This window comes from Oncorhynchus nerka, linkage group LG4, assembly GCF_034236695.1.
Source record: "Oncorhynchus nerka isolate Pitt River linkage group LG4, Oner_Uvic_2.0, whole genome shotgun sequence".
NCBI lineage: Eukaryota > Metazoa > Chordata > Actinopteri > Salmoniformes > Salmonidae > Oncorhynchus > Oncorhynchus nerka.
The window spans coordinates 87,174,685-87,201,784 of record NC_088399.1 but is presented as its reverse complement, the minus strand read 5'-3'; the positions used below and the strand labels follow the sequence as shown (position 1 = coordinate 87,201,784).

The window sequence follows — 27,100 nt, the reverse complement described above, 5'->3', positions numbered from 1 at the left end:
GGGCACCGCTGCGACTGAGACCAGGCGGTTACACGTCCTCCCTCCTTACTGAGCGATATCGATCACCCACACGCTCGTGGCTTCAGCCAACCAGACTCTGTCCATGCACTGATCACGCATTCTCTGATTGGTCAGATGCTCATAATTATCCCTTTTATTATATTTTTAAATTATTATTAACAACAAATCAATACAGAAAGTACATGAGGGAACACAACTCATAGCTAGCCCTTCACCACATAGGGACTCATATGATTACATCTTTATCAATTTAAAAAACAAACAAAAAACTCTACTGGAGAGGAATGTGATTAATGACAGTTTTTACCAAGAATATGTGATAATTTACTTTAAATATACTCTTATGTCCTGTTTAGTAACTTTATCATATTCAGGTTTTAACTTTTATATTTTGTTTGTTGTTGGGATTATTGAGGACACCATTTTAGTTTGTTAATAGCATTAAAATGTCACATTTAGCATAGCATTATCCTCGTCTCACCAGCACTGGCTGGTCCTGTGGTATCCTGACACAACTATCTGCCTTCTCCTCCTTCTCCCTCCCTCCCTTCCCATCTCATACCCCTTCTTCTGAGAGTTCCACTTCACCCTCCTCTACCTCAATCTCTATCTTCTCCGGCTTTTTCTCTAAAGAAAGAAGGTATTAAGTTGATTATCTGTTCAAATATCACAATGAATACTAATACAACTTTAATTCAATGAGCTTCTTCCATACCTTCCACGGGAGCAGTTGAAATTGTTGTTGCCAAAAAGACAACCACAGAAGTAATTAAAATATTTCTGCAGATAAAGAAGATGTATATCAAAAGATGGAGAGATGTATACGTGTATATCAACAATTTAATATCAAGGATCAATTATATTCCTTCTCCAATCTGAAGTGTATGATTTAAATTGAAATACAGTTTTGCAGATGGAAGTGAAGTTTCATTGTGGATTGATAAATTTGCCATAAACCTACAGTACATCCATGTCATATTTATGTCCTCACTGCATACATATGAGATGTCACTAGGGCGCAGTATTCCAAAGCAATCATATCAATTGTATGACATTAAGAGGAAGAATCAAGAAAGAGGGCCAAATCAAGCCATTAAAGCCAAGACTAGAACTGAGAATCAGAGTCATCTATTTGATCAGATATGATGTCATCTTCAACAACAATACCAACAGCAAAAATGGATTTAGGTTTTATCAATTATTTCTCAAGCGCTTGAAAACCAACTACCTCAATCATATGAAATGTCAATGCATTACTATAAATTGTTCATTGTGTGGATGGATACCAACCCAGAGAGGCAAATCATACATTGATCAATTACATCAGCATTACAGAACAATAATCATATTCAAGGCCTAATCTCATGCTTTGAACAAAACAAAACAATAAGCCTGGATCAATATGCAATCTTTCATTACCAATATGACCAATTACAGGATTCATTATATGCAACATTTGCAGCTATTCATTGTTTACTCACCGTGGCAACATGTTTTGTAATGGTCTATGTGGGAAACACAGAAGCATCAAGTGGTTGTTTTAAGCAACAGAATAGACTATTCTTAACTATTGTGTGTGTGTTCTACTGAGGATGGGCCTCTGGGAGATAACACTGACAGGAGATTTGATGTATTTTTGGGTGATAAAACCTAAAGAGCATTCCAGAGCATGAGTTAATGTTTTTGTTCTATACAGGGCCAGACACTGGTCTCTACACAATGAAAACTGTTGACACAGCAGATACTGTCTGCTATGGATTATAGGTATCTTTCATATAAATCTTGACCTTGTGACCCATTCTATATATCTGTTGTTCATCATGTCGGTTGAAAGGGGTGTATCTTGGCCATAAAATACATTTGTACTTTTGTCTCGGGGCTCTCAACGAATCATCTGAGCGTGAATTGTCGACCAGCCATGACCAGCCATCATTATCGTAGAGCACTCAATCGATTCACTTTAAATGTGTGAGTTGTATTGACCTGCTCCCTTATTAATGAGTGATTAAATATTTTGTTTAGTATAACTCTGACTTGTGTGATAAGTTTGTCTCTCCTCATTCCATAGTAAAGAAATTAACCACCATGGCAGGTAACTGTAGCACGTGGGGTTTTAGAGTTCTTTAAGCTTGACTGGGCACCGCTATATGTTTTAAACCCTCTCATCCCCCCTTCTTGGCAAGGGGCAGGACTTGTGGGATAACCCCCTGCCAATTGAGCTCAGCTTCTCCCTAGCTAGGTTTCTTTCCTTACAGGTGAACATACTACTAAAACACATTAATATTAGATATAGAGATACAAACAGGAATAATAAAAAAGAAAGGTAATTCCAATATGAGCATTCAATTCATTCAAACAAACCCTGAGTAGGCAGTCTCTAACTGAAGAGTAATCCTGAGTACCAGTCTCTAACTGAAGAGTAATCCTGAGTACCAGTCTCTAACTGAAGAGTAATCCTGAGTACCAGTCTCTAACTGAAGAGTAATCCTGAGTACCAGTCTCTAACTGAAGAGTAATCCTGAGTACCAGTCTCTAACTGAAGAGTAATCCTGAGTACCAGTCTCTAACTGAAGAGTAATCCTGAGTACCAGTCTCTAACTGAAGAGTAATCCTGAGTACCAGTCTCTAACTGTACCAGTCTCTAACTGAAGAGTAATCCTGAGTACCAGTCTCTAACTGAAGAGTAATCCTGAGTACCAGTCTCTAACTGAAGAGTAATCCTGAGTACCAGTCTCTAACTGAAGAGTAATCCTGAGTACCAGTCTCTAACTGAAGAGTAATCCTGAGTACCAGTCTCTAACTGAAGAGTAATCCAGTGATGAAGAGTAACCAGTCTCTAACTGAAGAGTAATCCTGAGTACCAGTCTCTAACTGATGGAAGAGTAATCCTGAGTACCAGTCTCTAACTGAAGAGTAATCCTGAGTACCAGTCTCTAACTGATGGATGAGAGTAATCCTGAGTACCAGTCTCTAACTGAAGAGTAATCCTGAGTACCAGTCTCTAACTGTGGACAGATCTGGACAGTGAAGAGTAATCCTGAGTACCAGTCTCTAACTGATGGAAGAGTAATCAGTGATGAGTAACCAGTCTCTACAGTGATGAAGAGTAATCCTGAGTACCAGTCTCTAACTGATGGACTGAAGACTGTAATCCAGTGATGAAGAGTAACTGAGTACCAGTCTCTAACTGAAGAGTAATCCTGAGTACCAGTCTCTAACTGAAGAGTAATCTGGACCTGAGTACCAGTCTCTAACTGATGGTCTCTGGACAGAACAGTGATGAAGAGTAATCCTGAGTACCAGTCTCTAACTGATGGATCTGAGAGTGAGACTGTGGACAGAACAGTGATGAAGAGTAATCCTGAGTACCACTAACATGGTCTGAGACTGGACAGATCTGAAGAGTAATCCTGAGTACCAGTCTAACTATGGACTGAGTGAGACTGTGGACAATCCAGTGATGAAGAGAGTACCAGTCTCTAACTGATGGTCTGAGAGTGAGACTGGACAGAACAGTGATGAAGAGTAATCCTGAGTACCAGTCTCTAACTGATGGTCTGAGAGTCTAACAGTGATGAAGAGTAATCCTGAGTACCAGTCTCTAACATGGATCTCTGAGAGTCTGTGGACAGAACAGTGATGAAGAGTAATCCTGAGTACCACTAACTGATGGTCTGAGAGTGAGACTGGACAGAACAGTGATGAAGAGTAATCCTGAGTACCAGTCTCTAACTAACTGAAGACTGTAATCTGGACAGTGATGAAGAGTGAGTACCAGTCTCCAGTCTGAGACTGTGGACAGAACAGTGATGAAGAGTAATCCTGAGTACTAACTGATGGATCTGGCTGAGAGTGAGACTGGACAGAACAGTGATGAAGAGTAATCCTGAGTACCAGTCTCTAGTACCAGTCTCTAACTGATGGAGAGTAAGTGAGACTGTACCAGATCTGGACAGTGATGAAGAGTAATCCTGAGTACCAGTCTCTAACTGATGGATCTTGCTGAGAGTGAGACTGTGGACAGATCTGGACAGTGATGAAGAGTAATCCTGAGTACCAGTCTCTAACTGATGGATCTGGCTGAGAGTGAGACTGTGGACAGATCTGGACAGTGATGAAGAGTAATCCTGAGTACCAGTCTAACTAACTGATGGATCTCAGTGATGAAGAGTAATCCTGAGTACCAGTCTCTAACTGATGGACTGAGACTGGACAGATCTGGACAGTGATGAAGAGTAATCCTGAGTACCAGTCTCTAACTGATGGATCTTGCTGAGAGTGAGACTGTGGACAGATCTGGACAGTGATGAAGAGTAATCCTGAGTACCAGTCTCTAACTGATGGATCTTGCTGAGAGTGAGACTGTGGACAGATCTGGACAGTGATGAAGAGTAATCCTGAGTACCAGTCTCTAACTGATGGATCTTGCTGAGAGTGAGACTGTGGACAGATCTGGACAGTGATGAAGAGTAATCCTGAGTACCAGTCTCTAACTGATGGATCTTGCTGAGAGTGAGACTGTGGACAGATCTGGACAGTGATGAAGAGTAATCCTGAGTACCAGTCTCTAACTGATGGATCTTGCTGAGAGTGAGACTGTGGACAGATCTGGACAGTGATGAAGAGTAATCCTGAGTACCAGTCTCTAACTGATGGATCTTGCTGAGAGTGAGACTGTGGACAGATCTGGACAGTGATGAAGAGTAATCCTGAGTACCAGTCTCTAACTGATGGATCTTGCTGAGAGTGAGACTGTGGACAGATCTGGACAGTGATGAAGAGTAATCCTGAGTACCAGTCTCTAACTGATGGATCTTGCTGAGAGTGAGACTGTGGACAGATCTGGACAGTGATGAAGAGTAATCCTGAGTACCAGTCTCTAACTGATGGATCTTGCTGAGAGTGAGACTGTGGACAGATCTGGACAGTGATGAAGAGTAATCCTGAGTACCAGTCTCTAACTGATGGATCTTGCTGAGAGTGAGACTGTGGACAGATCTGGACAGTGATGAAGAGTAATCCTGAGTACCAGTCTCTGTGGATAACATTTCACTCCTTGTCACTCCTTGTCATTGCCAACAGGGCGGCAGGGTAGCCTAGTGGTTAGAGTGTTGGACTAGTAACCGAAAGGTTGCAAGTTCAAATCCCCGAGCTGACAAGGTACAAATCTGTCGTTCTGCCCCTGAACAGGCAGTTAACCCACTGTTCCTATGCCGTCATTGAAAATAAGAATTTGTTCTTAACTGACTTGCCTAGTTCTATAAAGGTTAAAAAAAGAAGGAAAAAAAAGATATTGGCATTTCAGCAATCTTAAAGTTCAATATGCATCCAGATATTCTAGATTAAGCCTAGTTAGGGGAGAGAACAGGCCAGGTTGCTCAACCATCTTGCCTTCCTTGAATCCCCCTGACATTAGCTGGAACCTCTATACCTCTAACCTCTCAGCACTGAGATCAACATTAAGAGTACCCTTCTGACAGTAGAGGTCACAGCCACCCTTCTGCCAGTGGAAGCCACAGCCACCCTTCTGCCAGTGGAAGCCACAGCCACCCTTCTGCCAGTGGAAGCCACAGCCACCCTTCTGACAGTAGAGGGCGCTGCCACCCTTCTGACAGTGGAGGCCACAGCCACCCTTCTGACAGTAGAGGGCGCTGCCACCCTTCTGACAGTGGAGGCCACAGCCGCCCTTCTGACAGTAGAGGGCGCTGCCACCCTTCTGACAGTAGAGGGCGCTGCCACCCTTCTGACAGTGGAGGCCACAGCCACCCTTCTGACAGTGGAGACCACAGCCGCCCTTCTGACAGTGGAGGTCACAGCCACCCTTCTGACAGTGGAGGCCACAGCCACCCTTCTGACAGTAGAGGGCGCTGCCACCCTTCTGACAGTGGAGGCCACAGCCACCCTTCTGACAGTAGAGGGCGCTGCCACCCTTCTGACAGTAGAGGGCGCTGCCACCCTTCTGACAGTGGAGGCCACAGCCGCCCTTCTGACAGTAGAGGGCGCTGCCACCCTTCTGACAGTGGAGGCCACAGCCACCCTTCTGACAGTGGAGGCCACAGCCACCCTTCTGACAGTGGAGGCCACAGCCACCCTTCTGACAGTGGAGACCATAGCCGCCCTTCTGACAGTGGAGGCCACAGCCACCCTTCTGACAGTGGAGGCCACAGCCGCCCTTCTGACAGTAGAGTGCGCTGCCACCCTTCTGACAGTGGAGGCCACAGCCACCCTTCTGACAGTGGAGGCCACAGCCACCCTTCTGACAGTGGAGGCCACAGCCACCCTTCTGACAGTGGAGGCCACAGCCACCCTTCTGACAGTGGAGACCACAGCCGCCCTTCTGACAGTGGAGGGCACAGCCACCCTTCTTATGAAATGAAAAAGAGCAGCCTTCTGCATTCTGTTCTCATTTCCTGTTCGCTGACAGATAGGAGAGGTGAAAAGCGCAGCAGTGGTGTTTCTGAGGACGGGATTATTAAGAACAGTCCTTAGCCGTGGTATATTGGCCATATAACACAACCCCCTGATGTGCCTTTTGCTATTATAAAATGGTTACCAACGTAAATAGAACAGTAAAAGAAATGTTGTGGTCATGACCTTGGTATATGGTCTGATATACCAGGGCTTTCAGCCAATCAACATTCAGGGCTCAAACCACCCAGTTTATAATGAAGCAATTTTTATTTAACCTTTATTTAACTAGTCAGGAACAAATTCTTATTTACAATGGCGGTCTACCACAGCCAAACCTGGACGACACTGGGCCAATTGTGCACCGCCCTATGGGACTCCCAGTCACGACCGGAAGTGATTCCGCCTGGATTTGAACCAAGGACTGCAGTGTCGCCTCTTGCACAGAGATGCAGTGCCTTAGACCGCTGTGCCACTCGGGAGCCTGAGGCACATTGGGTGCGGTATATGGCCAATATACCACGGCTAAGGGTTGTTCTTAGGTGGGGCACACTGCTGTTTAGCCCCTCATCTGTCTGCCAACTAGAATAGTACATTACACCCAATGTTGTCCAGAGAGCCACTGTTAATTCATCCCTCTTCTCCAGTATTGGGTGATTGCATTCCTGCTGAGCTTGCTAATTCACATCAGTCCCAGCCCAGGTCAACGCCAGCCGACAGACTGTTTTACACTGTCATTAATATCTCGAGGCTCAGAGACTTATTGGTTTAATAAATTCTTCCTGATAAACCGGATAAATATATCTTTCATAACAAAAGTAATTACCTCTGCCATTAAAACAGACCGCTGTTGTTGTCCACTGAAATATAAGACCAAATGTTCCCTTGATCAACCCAATAACTTTAACTCTATAGACTTCAGTGGCACAGAGAAACTTCATCTGTATACATTGATTCATATCTTTTTTACACGTTTCTAAATCAATCGCCCCGTTACTTGAAATGTTGATTTAGCAACAACCGTGACTTTACTTTTTCTAATTCTGACAGTGGAAGGCACAGCCACCCTATTAGCCACCCTAATAGCCACCCTATTTTCTAATTTAACTGAACAGAACCAGCACTATGGCCTAATTCTCTTTAGAACGTTTGGGACTGACTGGTACTGGGAGGAAGTGTGTCTGCAGGACATGCGACCCTTCCTCCCTTTGGATATCAAAATAACAGGGTTGATGGGGAACATATAGAAAGGCTGCCGTATTATAGTGTTACATGCTGACTGTACCGGGTGTGTGCCATCGAGTGCATGTTGATTTTGTCCAACCGCACCAGACACCATCAGAACATACAGGTTGAAATATCAAAACGAACCCTGAACCAACTATATTAATTTGTGGACAGGTCGAAAAGCATTAAACATTTATGGCAATTTAGCTAGCTAGCTTGCTGTTGCTAGCTAATTTGTCCTGGGATATAAACATTAGGTAGTTATTTTACCTGAAATGCACAAGATCATCTAATCCAACAATTAATTCACAGATAAAAGGGTTAACCGAGTTAGTTTCTAGTAATCTCTTCTCCTTCACTGTTCTTCTTCTTCTTTTGACTTTATATGTCGGTTAGAAACCAACTTTAAGGTGCATTACCACCACAAACTGGATTGGAGTGTGGACCTCAGTTTGTCTTTCAATCACCCACGTGGGTATATGCTCCTAAAACCTAATGAGTAGATGGGAGAGGCGGATCTTGCAGTGCATCATGTGTCACAAACAGAAAAAAGTTATATTTTAGTGCCTGGCTACGCAGACGCTCATTGACGTGCACAAGGAGTGTGGATGCAATGATTGAATAACATCTATGTGTACATTTATTTTGCCATGTTCACACACGCAACGTAGGTGGTGTGGTCAGCATGTTATGGACCCTGTCAGCCTTTTGCCAAGATTCCTCTTAGCTAGATCCATGTCCCACCTCCCCACATCATGTGACCGCTAGGCTCCTTGGGCTGGGACAATGGGTTCCTGTTGTGGGCTGAAAGTGGCCTTGGAGCCAAGCTTGGGTAACGGCCGAGATTAGAGGCCTGACGGGCTGGTGGATTGATCCAGCATCACCCTCAAAGGTTAACCAGTGGAGATGTAGTCTGTCTTTACAGGTGTAGTCCCCATTGTACGCTCGAGTACCACCACCACTCTCTGTTTCATCAACCAGACCATCACTCAGGTTAGAGGTGACCAGCCATTCACACAGAGGAAAATATGTAGCCTTCTACTTCGTCTTCTGGCAGGGAACAGACCCTTTGTTCTGAGCTGTTTGGAGGCTTTTGTCTTTGGTTCACTTCCCCTCACCTCCTCTTCCATCTCTTCCTATCAGGTATCAAGGTAAGACCCAGATGCAGACCGTGTCAGAGTAACAATGTTTATTAAAGCAACAGGGGTAAAGGTACAGGACGGCAGGCAGGCTCAGGGTCAGGTCAGGCAGAGGTTGGTAATCCAGAGGTGGGGCAAAGTCCAGGAAGGCAGGCAGGCTCAGGGTCAGGGGCAGACAGAGTGGTCAGGTGGGTGGGTACAGGGTCAGGACAGGCAAGGGTAAAAAACCAGGAGGATGAGAAAAGAGAGATTTTGGGAAAGCGGGCGCTGACACAAAAATGCTGGTTAGCTTGACAAACAAGATGAACTGGAAACAGACAAACAGAGAACACAGGTATAAATACACAGGGGGTAATGGGGAAGATGGGTCACACCTGGAGAGGGGTGGAGACAATCACAAAGACAGGTGAAACAGATCAGTGTGTGACACCTCCTCTTTCTCCTCCTCTTCCTCCGTCTCCATGCAGGCTGGGTCCTGTCTGGACCACCAGGTTTGGTTTATTTGTAATGTGAGAAGACCCCCAGGTTTCAGGGGCCCAAACATCTGAAAAAGCCTCACCGAAGTCCAACACTGACAAAACATCACAAAATAGGGGCCTCCCGACTGGCGCAGTGGTCTAAGGTACTGCATCGCAGTACTTGTAGTGTCACTACAGATCCAAATTCGATCCCGGGCTGTGTCGCAGCCGGCCGCAACCGGGAGACCCATGAGGCGGCGCACAAGTGGCCCAGCGTCATCCGGGTTAGGGAACGGTTTGGATGTCCTTGTCCCATCGTGCTCTAGCGACTCCTGTGGCAGGCCGGGCACATGCATGCTGACATGCTCACCAGTTGTACGGTGTTTCCTGCAACACGTTGGTGCGGTTGGGTTAAGTGAGCAGTGTGCCAAGAAGCAGTGCAGCTTGGCAGGGTCGTGTTTCAGAGGACGCATGGCTCTCGACCTTCAGCTCTCCCGACTCCCCACGGGAGTTGCAGTGATGGGACAAGACTGTAACTATGAATTGGGGAGAAAAAAGGGATCATAAAAATATAAATCAACTTCGTCATAATATATGCACAAACTCCTACGAATTGCTTCAGTTGGGAAGCATGCAGATGCCTTGAGTCTACTGTCCTTGTCGTGTCTTAACACTTCGTACTTATTTATGTAATAAGAAAGACTCTGAATACAAGCAATTGAACTGGAGCTTCACATTTACTCAAACTAGTTAGTACCAGAATAACATAGAACAATACTGCGCATGACCAAGGGTGCTCCATCCTTAAAGGGGACATCAGTAATTAACAGAACATAACATTCCTTCTCTTATACAATCAGAGTTACTTTTACCAAACCACAACTGAAACATTTCCCAGAACTTGTTGTAGTTATTTTGCATCTTTTAATTTGAACTTGAACAGTTCATTTTTGTTTGTTTGTTTATAAGTCTAGTCTGTCTGGTGGACGGTGCCTTCGTTCTGGGTAGCGCCTCAGATTGTCTGGAGGCTCCGGAACATCCTCAGTGTGTGCTTGTTCCATTATAGCGTCTGCTATAGCAGCACCTTCATCAACACGTTCCCTTCTTTCAGCCTGGGGTCTCTCTACTGCCCCACCGTCCTCTACAGTTCCCTGTGTGTCACTCTCAGGAGCTCTCTGTGCCTGTTCTCTCTCGATTGTTGTGCTGTTTTCCGTGGAATGCATTTGGTTAATGTGACGCCGCCACATTATGTCTGGGCTCACTTGAACCTGGTAAGTTCTGGGTCCCGTTTGTGTGTGTACGGTCCCTCTTGTCCATTTCCCTCCTCTTCTGTAGTCTCGCACCATCACTTCCTGTCCTGTTTGGAGATGACGCTCCCGGCCACCGGAGAGCATCTTGGCTTGTTTGTTCAGCACTTCATTACGCCTGTTTGGCTTCATGATGTCCAGCTGTGTGCGGAGAGGCCTCCCGAACATCAGTGCGGCTGGGCTTTCATTTGTCGTGGCATGTGGGGTGTTTCGGTAGGAGGCCAGGAACTTGGCCAGTTTTGTTTGCAAAGTCCCTTCGTCTCGTTTTGCTGCACAGAGTCCTTGCTTTAGGGTTTGCACAAAGCGTTCTGCCAGCCCATTGGTGGCAGGGTGGTACGGAGCTGAGGTTGAGTGTTTGATTCCATTTACTGACATGAATCTTGTAAACTCGTCACTTACAAAAAGCTTGCGCGTTGTCACTTACCAGCTGCAGTGGCAAACCGAAGCGTGCAAACGTTGTTCTGAGACACTCTATCGTCTGAGCTGAGGTGGAGGAGTCAGTGCAAAACACCTCTGGCCATTTGGAATGGGCATCAACTATAACCAGAAACATGTGCTTTTCAAAGGGACCAGCGTAGTCCACATGAATTCTCTGCCATGGCTCTGCGGGCCATTCCCATGGGTGGACTGGGACAGGAGCAGGCATGTGAAGGGTTTCCAAACATCCACTACAGTTCTTTGCCATATTTTCTATCTGTTGGTCCAGACCTGGCCACCAGAAGTGGCTCCTTGCGAGCAGCTTCATTTTGACAATTCCAACATGACCTTCATGTAGTTGCTGCAAGACTAGATGTTGGCATTTCTGGGGTATCATGACTCTCATTCCCCACATCAAGCATCCTTGGTACGTTGTAATTTCGTTTCTCCGCTGGAAATACGGAGTCAGCTCCTTTCTGCCAGTAGCTGGCCATCCTGACATGGTGTAGGTGTACACTTTTGACAAGGTCACATCTTTCCTTGTCTCATGTTTGATAACTGTGCTTGTGAGCGGTAGTGCCTCAAGCTGAGCGGTATGGAACATGTCCACTGCATCCACCCTCCTTTGTCTTTCTCTTGTATACGGCAGTCTGGATAATCCATCTGCATTTGTGTGGAGGGATGACGGCTTAAACTCAATGTCATACATATGACTGGCAAGGAACAGGGCATATGGCTGTAACCTGGCTGCTGTCATTGCCGGAATGCCTTTCTTTGGACTGAAAGAGTATGGTCTACAGGCAAACTTAAAGAAGTGTGAGTTCTTCAAAGACAAGATTGTCTTCTGTGGACCTGAGATTGACTGCAATGGATTACACAAAACACAGGACAAAATCGAGGCAGTGGTACAGGCACCACGACCACAAAATATCACAGAAGTGAGATCTTTCACGGGACTGATCAATTACTACAGAAGATTCCTCCCAAACCTTTCAGCAGTACTCCAGCCTCTAAATCAGCTCCTGGAAAAGAATAGGACATGGCGGTGGACAGAGCAGTGTGAAAATGCATTTCTGGAGGCAAAACGGCTCATAACATCTGAACAGGTCCTGATGCATTACGACCCTGAAATGCCAGTGAAGTGGGCTTGTGATGCGTCCCCTTATGGATTAGGGGCCGTCCTTTCACACACACTGAAAGATGGGTCAGAGAGGCCAGTTGCATCCGTGTCACGAACATTGAATGATGCAGAGAAAAACTACTCACAAATCGACAAAGAAGCACTGGCACTAGTGTGGGGCGTCAAGAAATTCCACGCATACCTATATGGCAAGCGTTTCACACTGGTTACAGATCACCAGCCGTTGCTTTCCATTTTCAGTCCAAAGAAAGACTCTGAATACAAGCAATTGAACTGGAGCTTCACATTTACTCAAACTAGTTAGTACCAGAATAACATAGAACAATACTGCGCATGACCAAGGGTGCTCCATCCTTAAAGGGGACATCAGTAATATATGCACAAACTCCTACGAATTGCTTCGGTTGGGAAGCATGCAGATGCCTTGAGTCTATTGTCCTGCTGCCGAAAGGCGACTTCACAACTACAGTATGTGTTAGGGACCAGGTTGCCAGAGAACAGGTTGCCAGAGCTGACCTGGTCCCTGAACTCTTTTGTTGTCTCAAGGACAGGTTGAAATAACCTCAAGAAATTCCTGTCCTCTACCTCAACTCACATCCACATGTACAATGCTTCTTCTGGATTCCCTGACTGGTATTTAGGGCATATTTGACCGTAAATCTCTTACACTACAACACTTTCACTTCCACCTAGTCCACATCCTGTTTGCTGTGTGTGTGTGTGCATGTCTTGAGTGTTGCAATAAACGTGCGTTCTGTACATCTGTCTCTTACTGGTCATTTCCATCCTCTTACCGGGATGCTGGGACAGTTGCGCCACTTTCAGAAACCACCACAAAGGGGCTCGCTTTGTCAACAGGGCCAAAGAAAGAGGAAATAAGCAATGCCATGATGCTTTCTTATAAGACAAAAGTCACAGTGACACTGTTGGATTGAAAGAAAAGAAGGCCAAAGGAATATCATTACCTGGAAATACTCATCCATCCACAATGAAAGGTTTGTCAGAAATAGGAGTGTTGAACAGCATATACTGGAAGACATGAAAAACAATTGATGGATTGTGGTATCTCAAGATACCATTTAGGAGAAATGTGTGGCACCAGGCCCTGACTTACCTGTAGCTATACAGTGTTTGCTACCAGGCCAGTGTACTTAACACCTCTTCTTCATGTCATCATTGGCATAATCTCTTTTATTACAGTGTTGTTATTCAGTGTTGTTGTAGTGTTACAATGTCTGAAAAGGTTATCTGCTGTGTTGGTTACTAATGTGGTATATTATCCCAGACCCTGGATGTAGGACTTTGTATGCTAGTATTGAACTTGACATGTGTCTGTATTTCAATTGTCAATGTATCACAATGTAACTCCAATGATTATTATTATGACATTATATTTTGTTTGTTCATTGTATTATCATATTATTTATAGTTGATATTATTGTAATGTCCTGGTAGTCAGTGAGTAGGCTTCTTACTTGCTTCTTGTTTCATCAGCACATCCTTTACACATTCACAAAAACACACACATACTGCTTTTTATCCCAACAAACTCGCCCCTCCAAAATGATCTGACAACTCAATATTTATTAGATTTTCCCCCTGTGTGCATACATTTATGAAATTAAATTCTCATTATGTCTATGCAATTGTTATTTTACCATTTGTCCAACCAATGTAGATTATACTTAATCAAAGACATTGTATGTACACTTCTTTTTTTTTTTTTATAAAGAACCTTATGTTACTCATAACTTTAAAATGAATGTTGAACTGAGCCAGTAGGAGTTATTTTTCAAATGTAGCAGCCGTTATCGGTTAAGGAAAAAGTGCCAATTGAGCTTTCTGTCAAGGACTGAGACAGCAATGCATCACATGAAAGCAAGAGGAAAACTGTAGTAACCCACAACCTGCAGAAACCTAGCAAACCTACAATGACTGAATGCTATCTTAAAAAAACAGGCTTCTGTTTTTTTCAAGGGCATTGTAAGGGAACATGTTGACCATTTTATCAACACGCTAGTTGATAAGACAGGGGTGTAACTTGTATAATGATGATGTCACAACTTAAATAAACTGTCTTTAACAAAAAACAAAGTTGAAAAAATATATATTCTCCATGATCAAATATTAAATTACCCTTGAGATGCCAAAAAAACAACAATGCAGTCAAAAAGTGGGGTAAAAATGTAATGTACACCAAAACAGTAGAATAATTTAATTGTATCCCCGTAGACACCTTCACCATTTTGAGTGGCAAGAGAGGGTTAAGGAACGTAAGGAACGTAAGTTTCGTTTACGCTGTTTGTTGTCATGACTACAGGAGGACTTGTTGGTTTTAAGTGGGATTCACCATGATGGGACTGCAATGAAAAGAGATGGAATGAAGTCAAAAAAGTATTCAATGTACAATGTACATCTCCTCTTATAGTAAGTACAAATCAATGGATATGGCTTTAGCTACCTATCAAACTGTCTGATTCCATTCACAGCGTTATGTGGCCTCAACCCACAGGGCTAAGACTGGGCTGCCGGTGCATCAGCGCCTGTAAACAAAATGAGATATACAGTACATAGAAGTGAATACAATCTGAAAGCATCATACAGTATAATGGATCACCTCCATCTCTCTCTATGTCAGAGAGTGACAGACGGGTTAAATATGCCTGAAACGGATGCAACATGTACACAAGTCAAATGTTAGCACACATGACTGTAAGTCAAATCAAATTGTATTTGCGCCGAATACAACAGGTGTAGACCTTTCTGTGAAATGCTGACTTACACGCCCTTAACTAACAATGCAGTTTGAAGAAAAATAAGAGTTAAGAAAAATATTTACTAAATAAACTAAAGTAAAAATTAATAGAACACTAATAAAATAACAATAACCAGGCTATATACAGGGTGGCAGGGTAGCCTAGTGGTTAGAGCGTTGGGCCAGTAACGAAACGTTGCTAGATTGAATCGCAGAGCTGACAAGGTAAAAATCTGCCGTTCTGCCCCTGAACAAGGCAGTTAACCCACTGTTCCCCGGTAGGCCGTCATTGTAAATAAGAATTTGTTCTTAACTGACTTGCCTAGTTAAATAAATAAAAATACTGGAGGTACGGGTACTGAGTCAATGTGTGTGGGTACAGATTATTTGAGGAAAATAAGTGTCTGCTAAATTGCATATATGATATGTTAATGTGCTGATGTGGCTTGGTGTGTCATAGTGTTCTGCTGACATTACCGTGAGAGGCACCCTGTGTCATGTAATCTTGTTGGTCTGGTTGGTCCAGGATGTCAGCTGGAACAGCTGAGGGAGAAAAGGATGTTTATTCCAATCCACACTGTTCCCAGTAAAGCTTTGTTAAGTGCTCCCAGTATGCAGGTTTATATGTATTTTTTTAACGTTCTTTCATTCTTGTGTTGTTCTCTTCCTCATACTTGTCATTGTACCTCATGTGTTTGGATAAATGAGTCAGATAACTCCCTGCACAGTGCTAAGAGTGGTGTGGTGTGGGTGTGTGTGTGTGTGTGTGTGTGCATGTGTGTTTGTGTCTGCATAATGTTGTGAGATGTCATCTATGTTCATACAAACAAACATCTCATCAGACTTCATTATCTCTGTTCAAACGAACAGCCATGTCATCAGACTTCATTATCTCTGTTCAAACGAACAGCCATGTCATCAGACTTCATTATCTCTGTTCAAACAAACAGCCATCTCATCAGACTTCATTATCTCTGTTCAAACAAACAGACATCTGATCAGAGAAGTCACAGGGACAAAAGATATGTTTACTTCATGGCACATTGACTGAGTTGGTTGGTGCACACACATGCACTGTTTCCTCCCCTGGTCGAGGAAGCCTTAGAATGATAGGGCCTTTCATTGGTAACTACCCAAAGATGTAAGTCAGTTTTGGTCCTTACCTTCTGAATCTGGAGCCATTGTTTCTGCCCCATCCATGTCATCATCATCCATATCATCATCTGAGGGGAAAAACACGAAACAGACTTTATTTTACTATTTCAATTATTCAAATGTGAACGTTTGTTTGTATGGCTTTGACTAACCTTTCGCCATGGACTCTGACACATCATGGGAATCCTCGTCGGTCTCATCCTCATCTAAAGACCAGATTAATATACATGATGTTGACCCACAATAATTAATTAGAACGTTACAACAGCTAAAGACCAAGCCATTTGAAAGCACAGGTGATATGATTCAGGATAAGAGGAAACAAACCTTTGTGTGAATCTGTGCCTGGCTCTGCATCAGATTCAGATTTGTCATCCTCTGAGTCTATGAAAAGAAAATGTGCATAACATCGTGAAATAGTATGAAATGATGGAACGTTTGATACAAATTACTCCAGGCTCTTTGATTCAGTGCTGCATGGATCAGCTGATTAACAAGCAAGGGGATCAAGTGACATGCAAGATAGATTGACATACCAGAGGCATCCTTGTCATCTTTGTCAGCATCATCAGAATCTGTATCAGAAAGCGGTGTTTCAGTTATCACAATATGGTACCATTACCACTCACAATATCGTACTTAGTGCTTTTATATTTTTTTATTTAACCTTTATTTAACTAGGCAAGTCAGTTAAGAACAAATTGTTATTTACAATGATGGCCTACCCCGGCCAAACCCGGACGACGCTGAGCCAATTGTGCGCCGTCCTATGGGACTCCCAATCGCGGCTGGTTGTGATACAGTCTGGAATCTAACCAGGGTCTGTAGTGACATCTCTAGCACTGAGATGCAGTGCCTTAGACCGCTGGGCCACTAGGGAGCCCATTTTACAGGGAATCACATATGTACATTTCATTATGGCCTAATTATTAGCTACATTTCTATGGTTTAGTAGTGGTAACCGCACCTTTGGGCTCCTTCATCATGCTATTATCAGTGTCCTCTTCACTGTTGGAGTCTGCATCAGCCTCAGTCTTATCCTCACTCGCTTCCTTAATCTCATTCTTACTGTCATCCTTACTGTCCTCCTTACTGTCGGACTGTGTTGTGTCTAGGTTCATCTCCGCATCCAGCTCCTCCTCCTCCTTCTCCGCCTCCTCCAGCTTCCCCTCCTCCTTTGACTCCATCTCCGCCTCCTCCTCCGAATCCTGTAGAGGCTCAAAGTCTTGGCTCCCTACAGGGCTTCCCTCCTTGATGTTGTCTTCAGGGCTGGCCTGCTCTTCCCCCACGTCACCTCTCTCCTTCATGTCCATTTCCTGCTGCTTTGGTTCCTCCTCCGAGACCTGGACATCCGCTTCGCTGCTGTCTTTGCTGTCATCTGAGCTGTCGCTGTCTTTCTCATCTTCTTTGTCTGGCTTGTCGTTTTCGTCTGAGCTGTCGCTGTCTTTCTCATCTTCTTTGTCTGGCTTGTCGTTTTCGTCTGAGCTGTCGCTGTCGTTTTCGTCTGAGCTGTCGCTGTCTTTCTCATCTTCTTTGTCTGGCTTGTCGTTTTCATCTGAGCTGTCGCTGTCTTTCTCATCTTCTTTGTCTGGCTTGTCGTTTTCGTTTGAGCTGTCGCTGTCTTTCTCATCTTCTTTGTCTGGCTTGTCGTTTTCATCTGAGCTGTCGCTGTCTTTCTCATCTTCTTTGTCTGGCTTGTCTTTTTCGTCTGAGCTGTCGCTGTCTTTCTCATCTTCTTTGTCTGGCTTGTCGTTTTCGTCTGAGCTGTCGCTGTCTTTCTCATCTTCTTTGTCTGGCTTGTCGTTTTCTTCTGAGGTGTCCTGTTGGCTCTCTCTGTCCATTTCTTCTATTTCCTGGTGCTCTGGTTCCTCCTCCGGAACCTGGGCCTCTTCTTCGCTGCTGTCTTTGCGGTCGTCTGAGCTGTCGCTGTCTTTGCTGTCATCTGTGCTGTCTTTCTTGTCGTCTTTGTCTGGCTTGTCATCCTTAGTGTCTGAGTCTGCGTCGTCTTGTTTGCTGTCGCTGTCCGTCGCTTCCTCTGTCTCTGTGTCTTCTGCGCTGTCCTTCTCTTCTGCAGGAGCCTTACCATCTAGTTCAATGTCCTTATCTTCATCACTATCGTCTTTGTCTGTGGCAGCATCTGCAGAAAAGTGACAGTGTTTAGACATTCTGGTAATGAATTATTATGGTATATGACGTAGAATATGTAGTTCTGAACCAATTGAGAACAAGAGAGGTCATGGGGGACACCAGTAGTGAGAACAAAATAGGTCATAGTACTGAGCCCTTGGGGACAACAGTAGAGAGACCTTCCCTATAATGACCCTTTGTGGGTGAGAGATGCACAACCTTCAATGAGAAGACTCACCTGCAGAGTCATTATCTAACATTTCTTCTTCACCTGCAGTATCCTTCCCATCTGCATCCTCTTGAGCTGAAGAAAATAACAGGTTTATTACCAACTGATGGGTAGAATGGCTCAAATGACAGTTTCCCAGACAATGAATATCCAGTTCAGAAATGTCAATTTAGCACACCTGAGTCACTCTTGTCGTCATCTTTGTCTGTCTCCATGGCCTGCTCCGTGTCATCACTGGTCACGTCTACAATCACACATGATTTATGTAATCAAACTTTCGCAACCTATTATTTGATGTCGTTGTATTGCCAATGAACCTGTCTAGTACAACATTATGATGAAAACCTTGACGTTGTTCTTCATACTTACCAGAGTCAGCTTGCACATCTGTCAACACTTCATCTTAAAAAGAAACACCAAGTTCATTGTGTGTTTTATTATGAGCACCTAATCATGTTTTCATTAGACAGGGTCATGTATTGTCTATTTATCAATGCTTTGAGGGGTGGTGGGGGCGTACAGTATTAACGGCGGTATTTACTGCATCGTCCATGTCGTCCTTGTCTGTGGAATGACAGAGGATGACCTACTGCACTGTGACCATTCTAGTTCTTCACCACCAAAACAAAGGAACTTTTTTACTGCCAGCGCTTCCTATTGAAAATACTGTGAAGATAACTATGTTTTGTCTTTCTCAGCAAGGAGTTTACCTGCCTCATGTTATGATTAGTTAATGTCAGAATCCAAGTATTTATTTTTGTAGATACATAATCCAAGTCTTTAGTCCCTTATCCTCAGAGGCATCATCTGACTGTTTTTCTTCTTTATTGCCATCTAATGCAGTTTCCCAACTCCAGTCCTCTAGTACCCCAAAGCACACAATTTTGGTGTAGCCCCAGACAAGCCCACCTGATTCAACATGTCAACTTGTGTTTCATCAAGACCTCAATGAGTTGAATCAACGTGTACTGTTGGGGGTACTTGAGGACTGGAGTTGGGAAACACTGATCTGATGGACAAAGAAAAATACTCTTAGATTTGTATCTCCAACGTTAATGTTGGGTACTGTGCCCTTTTCCACATCATACTGTCCTCATATTTTTGGCATGTTTTTCATCTGTCTTTATCTTCACCAGCTGCCATGTACTTTAACTTACAGATTTTGGTTTTGAATCAGTCTGTTTTTAACACTTACCTGTGGAGTCACTGTCAGGAGACTCTGTGGAGTCACTGTCAGGAGACTCTGTGGAATCACTTTCTGGAGACTCTGTGGAGTCATCTTCTGGAGACTTATCCACATCTGCTGATTCTGAAATCATAATTTAAAGCAACATAGATTTATTATATATTTGAAGTCTGCCTGTTGATGTTTATAGCCATGTTTATTACACTGATGATGTTTGTTACAGTTAGAATGATACTATGTTCTGATGATCAGTGAAATCAGAGCTTGGTTATTGAACAAGGAATTCAGAGAGAAAATTTCTTACCCAAAACCTCTGCTGACACCTTCTCACTGTCATCATGTCTATGTCCCGGGATTTTTTGTTTGTTACTTACAACCTCATGCTAATCACATTAGTCTACATTAGCTCAACCGTCCCGTAGAGGTTAAAGACTTATCCAAAAAGACTCACAGGTGTAATCGGTGAGCTTCTACAAAGTATTGACTCGGTATGAGTACTTATGTAAGTTAGATATTTCTGTATTACATTTTCAATAAATTTACATTTTCTAAAAACATGTTTTCACTTTTGTCATTATGTGTAGCTGGATGAGAAAACAAAAAACAAATCAATTTTGAATTCAGGCTGTAACACAACAACATTTGGAATAAGTATGACAACTTTCTGAAGACACTAAGTATAATACTGAAAGGCACAATTTATAGTACAATATTTACACATGTATCAGGGAACGGGGAATTGGGGATCCAAGCGTCACCTCTAACTACCATTTTGTACAATGTATAATAACTCTAGAAGAATTTGTGTTTCACTTTGTATCTTTGTTTTGACTAAAGTAGCTGTTGTACCCAGCTGTGCTTAGACTTTCTGGGGGTAAAAGTAGCTGTTGTACACAAAAGAACGAGGAAGCTGTGGCCTTGGGTGGCAAGAACATCTCTCAAAACGTATCGCTTCCCTCACCAGCTGCATCTTAACATAATGACATTATCGCTTCCCTCACCAGCTGCATCTTAACATAATGACATTATCGCTTCCCTCACCAGCTGCGTCTTAACATAATGACATTATCGCTTCACTCACCAGCTGCATCAGCTGCATCTTAACATAATGACATTATCGCTTCCCTCACCAGCTGCATCTTAACATAATGACATTATTGCTTCACTCACCAGCTGCATCTTAACATAATGACATTATCCCTTCACTCGCCAGCTGCATCTTACCATAATGACATTATCGCTTCACTCACCAGCTGCATCAGCTGCATCTTAACATAATGACATTATCGCTTCACTCACCAGCTGCATCTTAACATAATGACATTATCGCTTCACTCACCAGCTGCATCTTAACATAATGACATTATCGCTTCACTCACCAACTGCATCTTAACACAATGACATTATCGCTTCACTCACCAGCTGCATCTTAACATAATGACATTATCGCTTCCCTCACCAGCTGCATCTTAACATAACAACATTATCGCTTCCCTCACCAGCTGCATCTTAACATAATGACATTATCGCTTCACTCACCAGCTGCATCTTAACATAATGTCATTATCGCTTTCCTCACCAGCTGCATCTTAACATAATGACATTATCGCTTCCCTCACCAGTTGCATCTTAACATAATGCCATTATCGCTTCACTCACCAGCTGCATCAGCTGCATCTTAACATAATGCCATTATCGCTTCACTCACCAGCTGCATCTTAACATAATGACATTATTGCTTCACTCACCAGCTGCATCAGCTGCATCTTAACATAATGACATTATCGCTTCACTCACCAACTGCATCTTAACATAATGACATTATCGCTTCACTCACCAGCTGCATGTTAACATAATGACATTATCGCTACACTCACCAGCTGCATCTTAACATAATGACATTATCGCTTCACTCACCGGCTGCATCAGTTGTATCTTGGCTGCCTGCTGCTTCAGCTGCAGCTTAACATAATGACATTATCGCTTCCCTCACCAGCTGCATCTTAACATAATGACATTATCGCTTCCCTCACCAGCTGCATCTTAACATAATGACATTATCGCTTCACTCACCAGCTGCATCAGCTGCATCTTAACATAATGACATTATCGCTTCACTCACCAGCTGCATCAGCTGCATCTTAACATAATGACATTATCGCTTCCCTCACCAGCTGCATCTTAACATAATGACATTATCGCTTCACTCACCAACTGCATCTTAACATAATGACATTATCGCTTCACTCACCAGCTGCATCTTAACATAATGACATTATCGCTTCACTCACCAGCTGCATCTTAACATAATGACATTATCGCTTCACTCACCAACTGCATCTTAACATAATGACATTATCGCTTCACTCACCAGCTGCATCAGTTGTATCTTGGCTGCCTGCTGCTTCAGCTGCATCTTTACATAATAACATTAGTGTTATTGGAAGGCTTGAAAATACTGTGTAATTTCTTACCTTGTTATTGATTATACAACTATACAACATTTTGGCCATTGTTTTTGTTGACAGTAGATATGAGGCTAAAGTTTGTGTCTCACAGCTTTGTCTAATTCGGAGTGACTTTAAAGTGGACATGCAGATGAAGTATACAGTATATACACTACCGTTCAAAAGTTTGGGGTCACTTAGAAATGTCCTTGTTCGATGTTATTTTAATGGACAACATTTGTTGCTTTTCTTCCAAAAACAAGAACATTTCTAAGTGACCCCAAACTTTTGAACGGTAATGTATATATTTTATGTGCCCTTCAAGGCACAGCACGTGACAGCATGCCGCACTCGCCTGGGCAAAAAATATTTTACTGCATGAATTGAAATAACAAATCATCATCAACAGGGACTTTCACAGATTTTGACCAGCTGGTTAGCATTTTTCGTGATGACTCTTGTTCTGGAGGCAGCTCTGCAGAATAGTCACTAGCTGGCACAGCAACAAAGTCATAAAATCTGATTTGAACTCTAACCCTAACCTTAACCACAATGAAAACTCTGATGCATAACCCTAACCTGAAATTAAGACCATTCATTTTTACAATATAGCCAATTTTGACTTTGCAGCTTGCCAATCTAAGGGGCAATTTCTCAGTTCCTCCAGGACAAGACTCATGACAATAAACGTCAACCGGCTCATTCTTATTGAATGATTTCGACCTTTGGCCATAACCCTTATCTTGACATTTGACCTTTGTGTATTTTACTCCTAGGCCTCACCTGGGGCATCAGGGGCATCAGGACTGCCTGTGGTTTCCACGCTGGTATCTCCATCTAGAAGACAAGGACGGGTGACTTTGATGCTGTTATTGAAGTCACCATTACTGTAATTATCAGGAAATCCCCAGTAGTCAGTGTGCTTAATTTCCATTCAAATCAATTTGTGACTCACTGCTTGTGTCTGTGGATGTATCACTGCTACTCACATCTGATAAATGAAGAAGAAAACATTGGGTGAGTTGGAGTTTGTCGTCTGGCCATTGAACTTGTTTTAGCCATGGACTCTTCAGTAATAAAAGTGGTCTGGACAAGATCAATATTACTATATTTTTTAATTGGTAAATGGTTTTGATTGGACTTACTGTCTTTCAAATAGTGTTTATAGTGGATGTTATAGAATGTGTGTTTGAAGAAGGCAGTAAGTAAAATGTTTTATGGCATGAAAAGGTTTGGGGAATTGATATAACTTTGGCTTGGATTTGAGAACCCTTTGGTTTATTCTGTCATCTGTCTAAACCTTCAGCATGACCCCACAGCAAATAGTCAGACTGACACATTTATGGGGCATGATGAGGTAGGACCCAGGAGCAGAGAAGAGAACCAATCGAGGAACCCTTGGTTTAGAAGAAATGTAAATACTTTACTGGGAAACATTCAACAGTAGGTACCATGTAACTGGGAAAACAACAAACACTAAGACTCGATAACTACTAAGGAGACAAAGCACACAGAAAACAAATCAAGCTTCTGCAAAGGGTAACAGAAAACACACCTCACTTAAAAGGGAATCATAATTATTAACAGAAAACACCTGAGTGTCATAATAGTCTCTAGGGCGGTCTCTGCCGCTCTCCGTGGACAGGTGAAACTATGACAATTTACTCATGTCTGGTCTAGAAAGCATTTGTCTAGATATGTTTCATGGGTACTGTTGTTATAGTGTATACATACAGGTTTATGTGAGTGTCCAATATTACAGTTCCTCTATAGAGGATAGTTAAGTGTCTCCATGATAGTCTCAAAGCAGGCCCATGTTGTCTGCTACCTAAAAACAAATTAGTGTCACGATCAACAGCTCAGTTTTTAATTCTCTCATGTTGAACGTCCTTCACTGGTACTGTGAAGTTAACGTTTTTACTTTCAGGGGGAATCACCATCCTAATTATTGTTCTAATCTACAGAGTTGGTTTCCTTGAGAGTTGAGTTGATTCTACGTCATACACTTCTTCCTTGATAGAAAGACAGATTCCCCCAGTCCCCAAACCCAGCCACTCATACCTCCAGCCAGCTCTTTACTAGAGTCAGTCCCATCTGTGGTCCCTGTGAACAACAGAGGTTTTCTGTTTAGTTTCCGTCGGTATGAAATGGTACATACCGGGTGTGTTTAACTAGGTATTGGGTAGGAGATACATTGGAGTCAATACAAACCTACAGAGTCTCCAGCTGCTGCTGCAACTACCGGGCTGCCAGTGGGGCCTTCGCCATCTTTGGCACCTGAGACCAGAAAAGTATCATAGCACCCATTTTGTCAGTTGCCAATGATCACCCAGCTAAGCCAATACCAAACTATAAAACTCAATATCTTCATGTATCCAATCATGCAACACTGGTTTCAGTCCAGTGTTTTGAAAATGAATGTAAATGAAATCAGAAGACAAAGCACATATCGGAAGCGATCCATATGTGACCTATGTGTGTAGGCTTTGACTGGAGGGCTTGTCAGTGTGCTTAACATTAAGGTGCTCTAGCAGAGCAGCAGCTCTCTCTGAAACACAGCACAATGAATGGTGTCATTGTTCCATCATAAACATTACTTCTGACTAAATACAAATACATTCATGTGTATACACTACTTATAATTAACAAAGATTATTAGCCTGTAATTTTCTAACTGTTGTGGTAATTATGAACGTCATGATAAAACACAAATTACACGTTACCATCATTATCTCCCTCTGTTCCATCTTCAAATGAAAGATGCATAGGGGAGCATGATTAGTGGTTTGGGGATTTATCTCCATTTGAATAGACCATATGTAAGGCCCACCCTACTTCTCTCTCTATCCCACATCAGGCACAAGAGAACAGACCTCTTTTGTGTCTCCACAGAGTGACCTGGGTTCTGATTACACTACCGTTGTGGAGAAGCAGAGGACTCCCATTGTGATTCAATGGGATGGATGGAGGTTGTCGTATACATTGCAAAGGCCTCCTTAAACATAATGGTCATTTTGGTTGATATGTTTGCTCACTTGATGTTTGCAGTGTAGCTTAGATTAGCTTATAGTAGTTTACAGACTGGATAACTGGAAAGGTGAAGCATGTTTTGTCATTGCGTTGAAACTGAAATTAAACTAAAATGGAAACTGTCGTCTCTAGACATCTTGTTCACCTATTATAAAAAATGTACATTATTATTAAGCTGTAGTTACTGATGGAAATATTCTAAATTCCCCAACATTTATAAGATTTAACAGAAGGTTTAATTTCATGTTTTCTTACCAGTAATGGGGGCTGAGAGAGCAAGACCAGCCAAAGCAAAGATCAAAGTAACAAACAACGTTCTGTTAGAATGAAGAACACAGAGATAGAACTGGTCAGTACACTTTTAAAACAATACTTTAGTGAAACAGATGTAATGACTTCTCCCAGAAGCCATCTTAAGGTCATAGTGGCAGTGGAAAAGGAAAAAGAGTATTTGAATGGAAGCAGGTAGGAGGAACTGTGTTTTTCCTGCTCATTACATTATAATAAGAATATGTGTAACTTGCAGCAATGACAAGTATCTTATGGATGTTCTTATGTTCACTATATATTATGGATAATGAATTATCAATGAAAAGTTCATAAAGGAATCAATGATATGTTGGTACATGATATACTTTTCATCTTTTAATATCATGAAAAGTCAAATAAAGGATTATTGTGAACTATTTTGACTTTAAAGGTAAATTCTCATCATTGATATCAGTTGTAAAGTTGTAAAGTTATTGTTATTGAAGATTAGGATTGAACAAGAAAAAAGGAAGTCTGAAATAACAAAAATGACACACACATTGCCAAGCTATTGGGATCCCACAAAAACAATGAATTAAACGGTTCGCCTCTCTCTCTCATTGAAATACCCTCAGCAGGTCTAAACGTCTCAAGTTTCCTTCTACAGGTAGACTAACAAATACACTTCCCCCAAGAATACAGCTGTCCAAATATGCCAAATAGATTGTGTCATTTTAAAAGTTCCAGTACACACACGTAAGTCAAAACCAAATACCCAATGCAAGCCACCCTTGTGTTAGTGCTCACTTACCGTGACAGCATTGTGACGGGATAGTTTAGCCAGTGGGGCGAAACTCAGGTGTCTCTATAGTTTCCAGTAGGTCTACAGTCTGGCTGGAGGGAGCCCAAGAGGTTTTATACTTTCACGACCCCCTCTGCTCCTAGGGGGCAGAGCCTGTGAGCCACAGATACACACTGACAGACAGAGAACACACTGGAATGCTAGTTGGCCCTAAACAGAAAGTACACAGTAGCAGAATACCTGACCACTGTGACTGACCCAAAATTAGGAAAAGCTTTGACTATTTACAGACTCAGTGAGTGTGGCCTTGCTATTGAGAGAGGTCGCCGTAGGCAGACCTGGCTCTCAAGAGAAGACAGGCCATGTGCACACTGCCCACAAAATGAGATGGAAACCAAGCTGCACTTTCTAACCTCCTGGAAAATGTACGACCATATTAGAGACACATTGTCACACCCTGACCGTAGAGAGCATTTTATGTCTCTATTTTCATTTGGTCAGGGTGTGATTTGGGTGGGCAGTCTATGTTCTATGTTATATGATTTTCTATTTCTATGTGTTTGGCCGGGTGTAGTTCTCAATCAGGGACAGCTGTCTATCGTTGTCTCTGATTGAGAACCATACTTAGGTACCCTTTTCCCCCACCTGTTTTGTGGGAAGTTAACTTTAACTTTGTTCAGGGCACATAGCCCAAAGCTTCAAGGTTTGGTTTTGTTCTTTGTTTTGTCGGCGTCATTTTTAATAAAGAGGAAATGTACGCTTACCATGCTGCACCTTGGTCCCGTCCTTCAGCCAGCCGTGACACACATATTTCACCCAGATTACACAGACCCACAAAGAAGAATAATACAAATTAAATAAAATATTGATAAACTCTCATATCTACTGGGTGAAATACCAGTGTGCATCACGGCAGCAGATTTGTGATCTGTTGCCACAAGAAAAGAGCAAGAAGTGAAGAACAAACACCAATGTAAATACAACCCATATTTATGTTTATTT

General features: G+C 42.8%; 1 protein-coding gene across 4 annotated transcripts; it reads right to left on the bottom strand.

Annotated features, from left to right (window-relative positions):
- Window positions 1-13,682: 13,682 nt before the first annotated feature.
- On the bottom strand, window positions 13,683-26,214 carry LOC115128716 (otolith matrix protein OMM-64-like). 4 transcript variants are annotated; one of them, XM_065017998.1, is made up of 20 exons: window positions 26,108-26,214; window positions 25,303-25,364; window positions 24,229-24,294; window positions 24,079-24,120; window positions 22,973-23,008; window positions 22,801-22,854; window positions 21,942-21,986; window positions 19,580-19,693; window positions 18,754-18,786; window positions 18,563-18,628; window positions 18,394-18,459; window positions 17,949-18,165; window positions 16,996-17,843; window positions 16,565-16,603; window positions 16,356-16,412; window positions 16,181-16,234; window positions 16,037-16,096; window positions 15,351-15,416; window positions 14,580-14,661; window positions 13,683-14,478 (listed from the first exon to the last, which is right to left on the bottom strand). In XM_065017998.1, the coding sequence occupies exons 1-19, from the start codon at window positions 26,116-26,118 to the stop codon at window positions 14,633-14,635; spliced, it is 1,965 nt and encodes a 654-aa protein (XP_064874070.1). In that variant the 5' UTR covers window positions 26,119-26,214; the 3' UTR covers window positions 13,683-14,478; window positions 14,580-14,632. The 4 variants fall into 4 exon arrangements, with proteins under 4 accessions (XP_064874070.1, XP_029514677.2, XP_029514678.2 ...); XM_029658817.2 differs by having other exon boundaries at window positions 16,996-18,165; XM_029658818.2 differs by having other exon boundaries at window positions 16,996-18,165; window positions 21,942-21,980.
- Window positions 26,215-27,100: the final 886 nt, after the last annotated feature.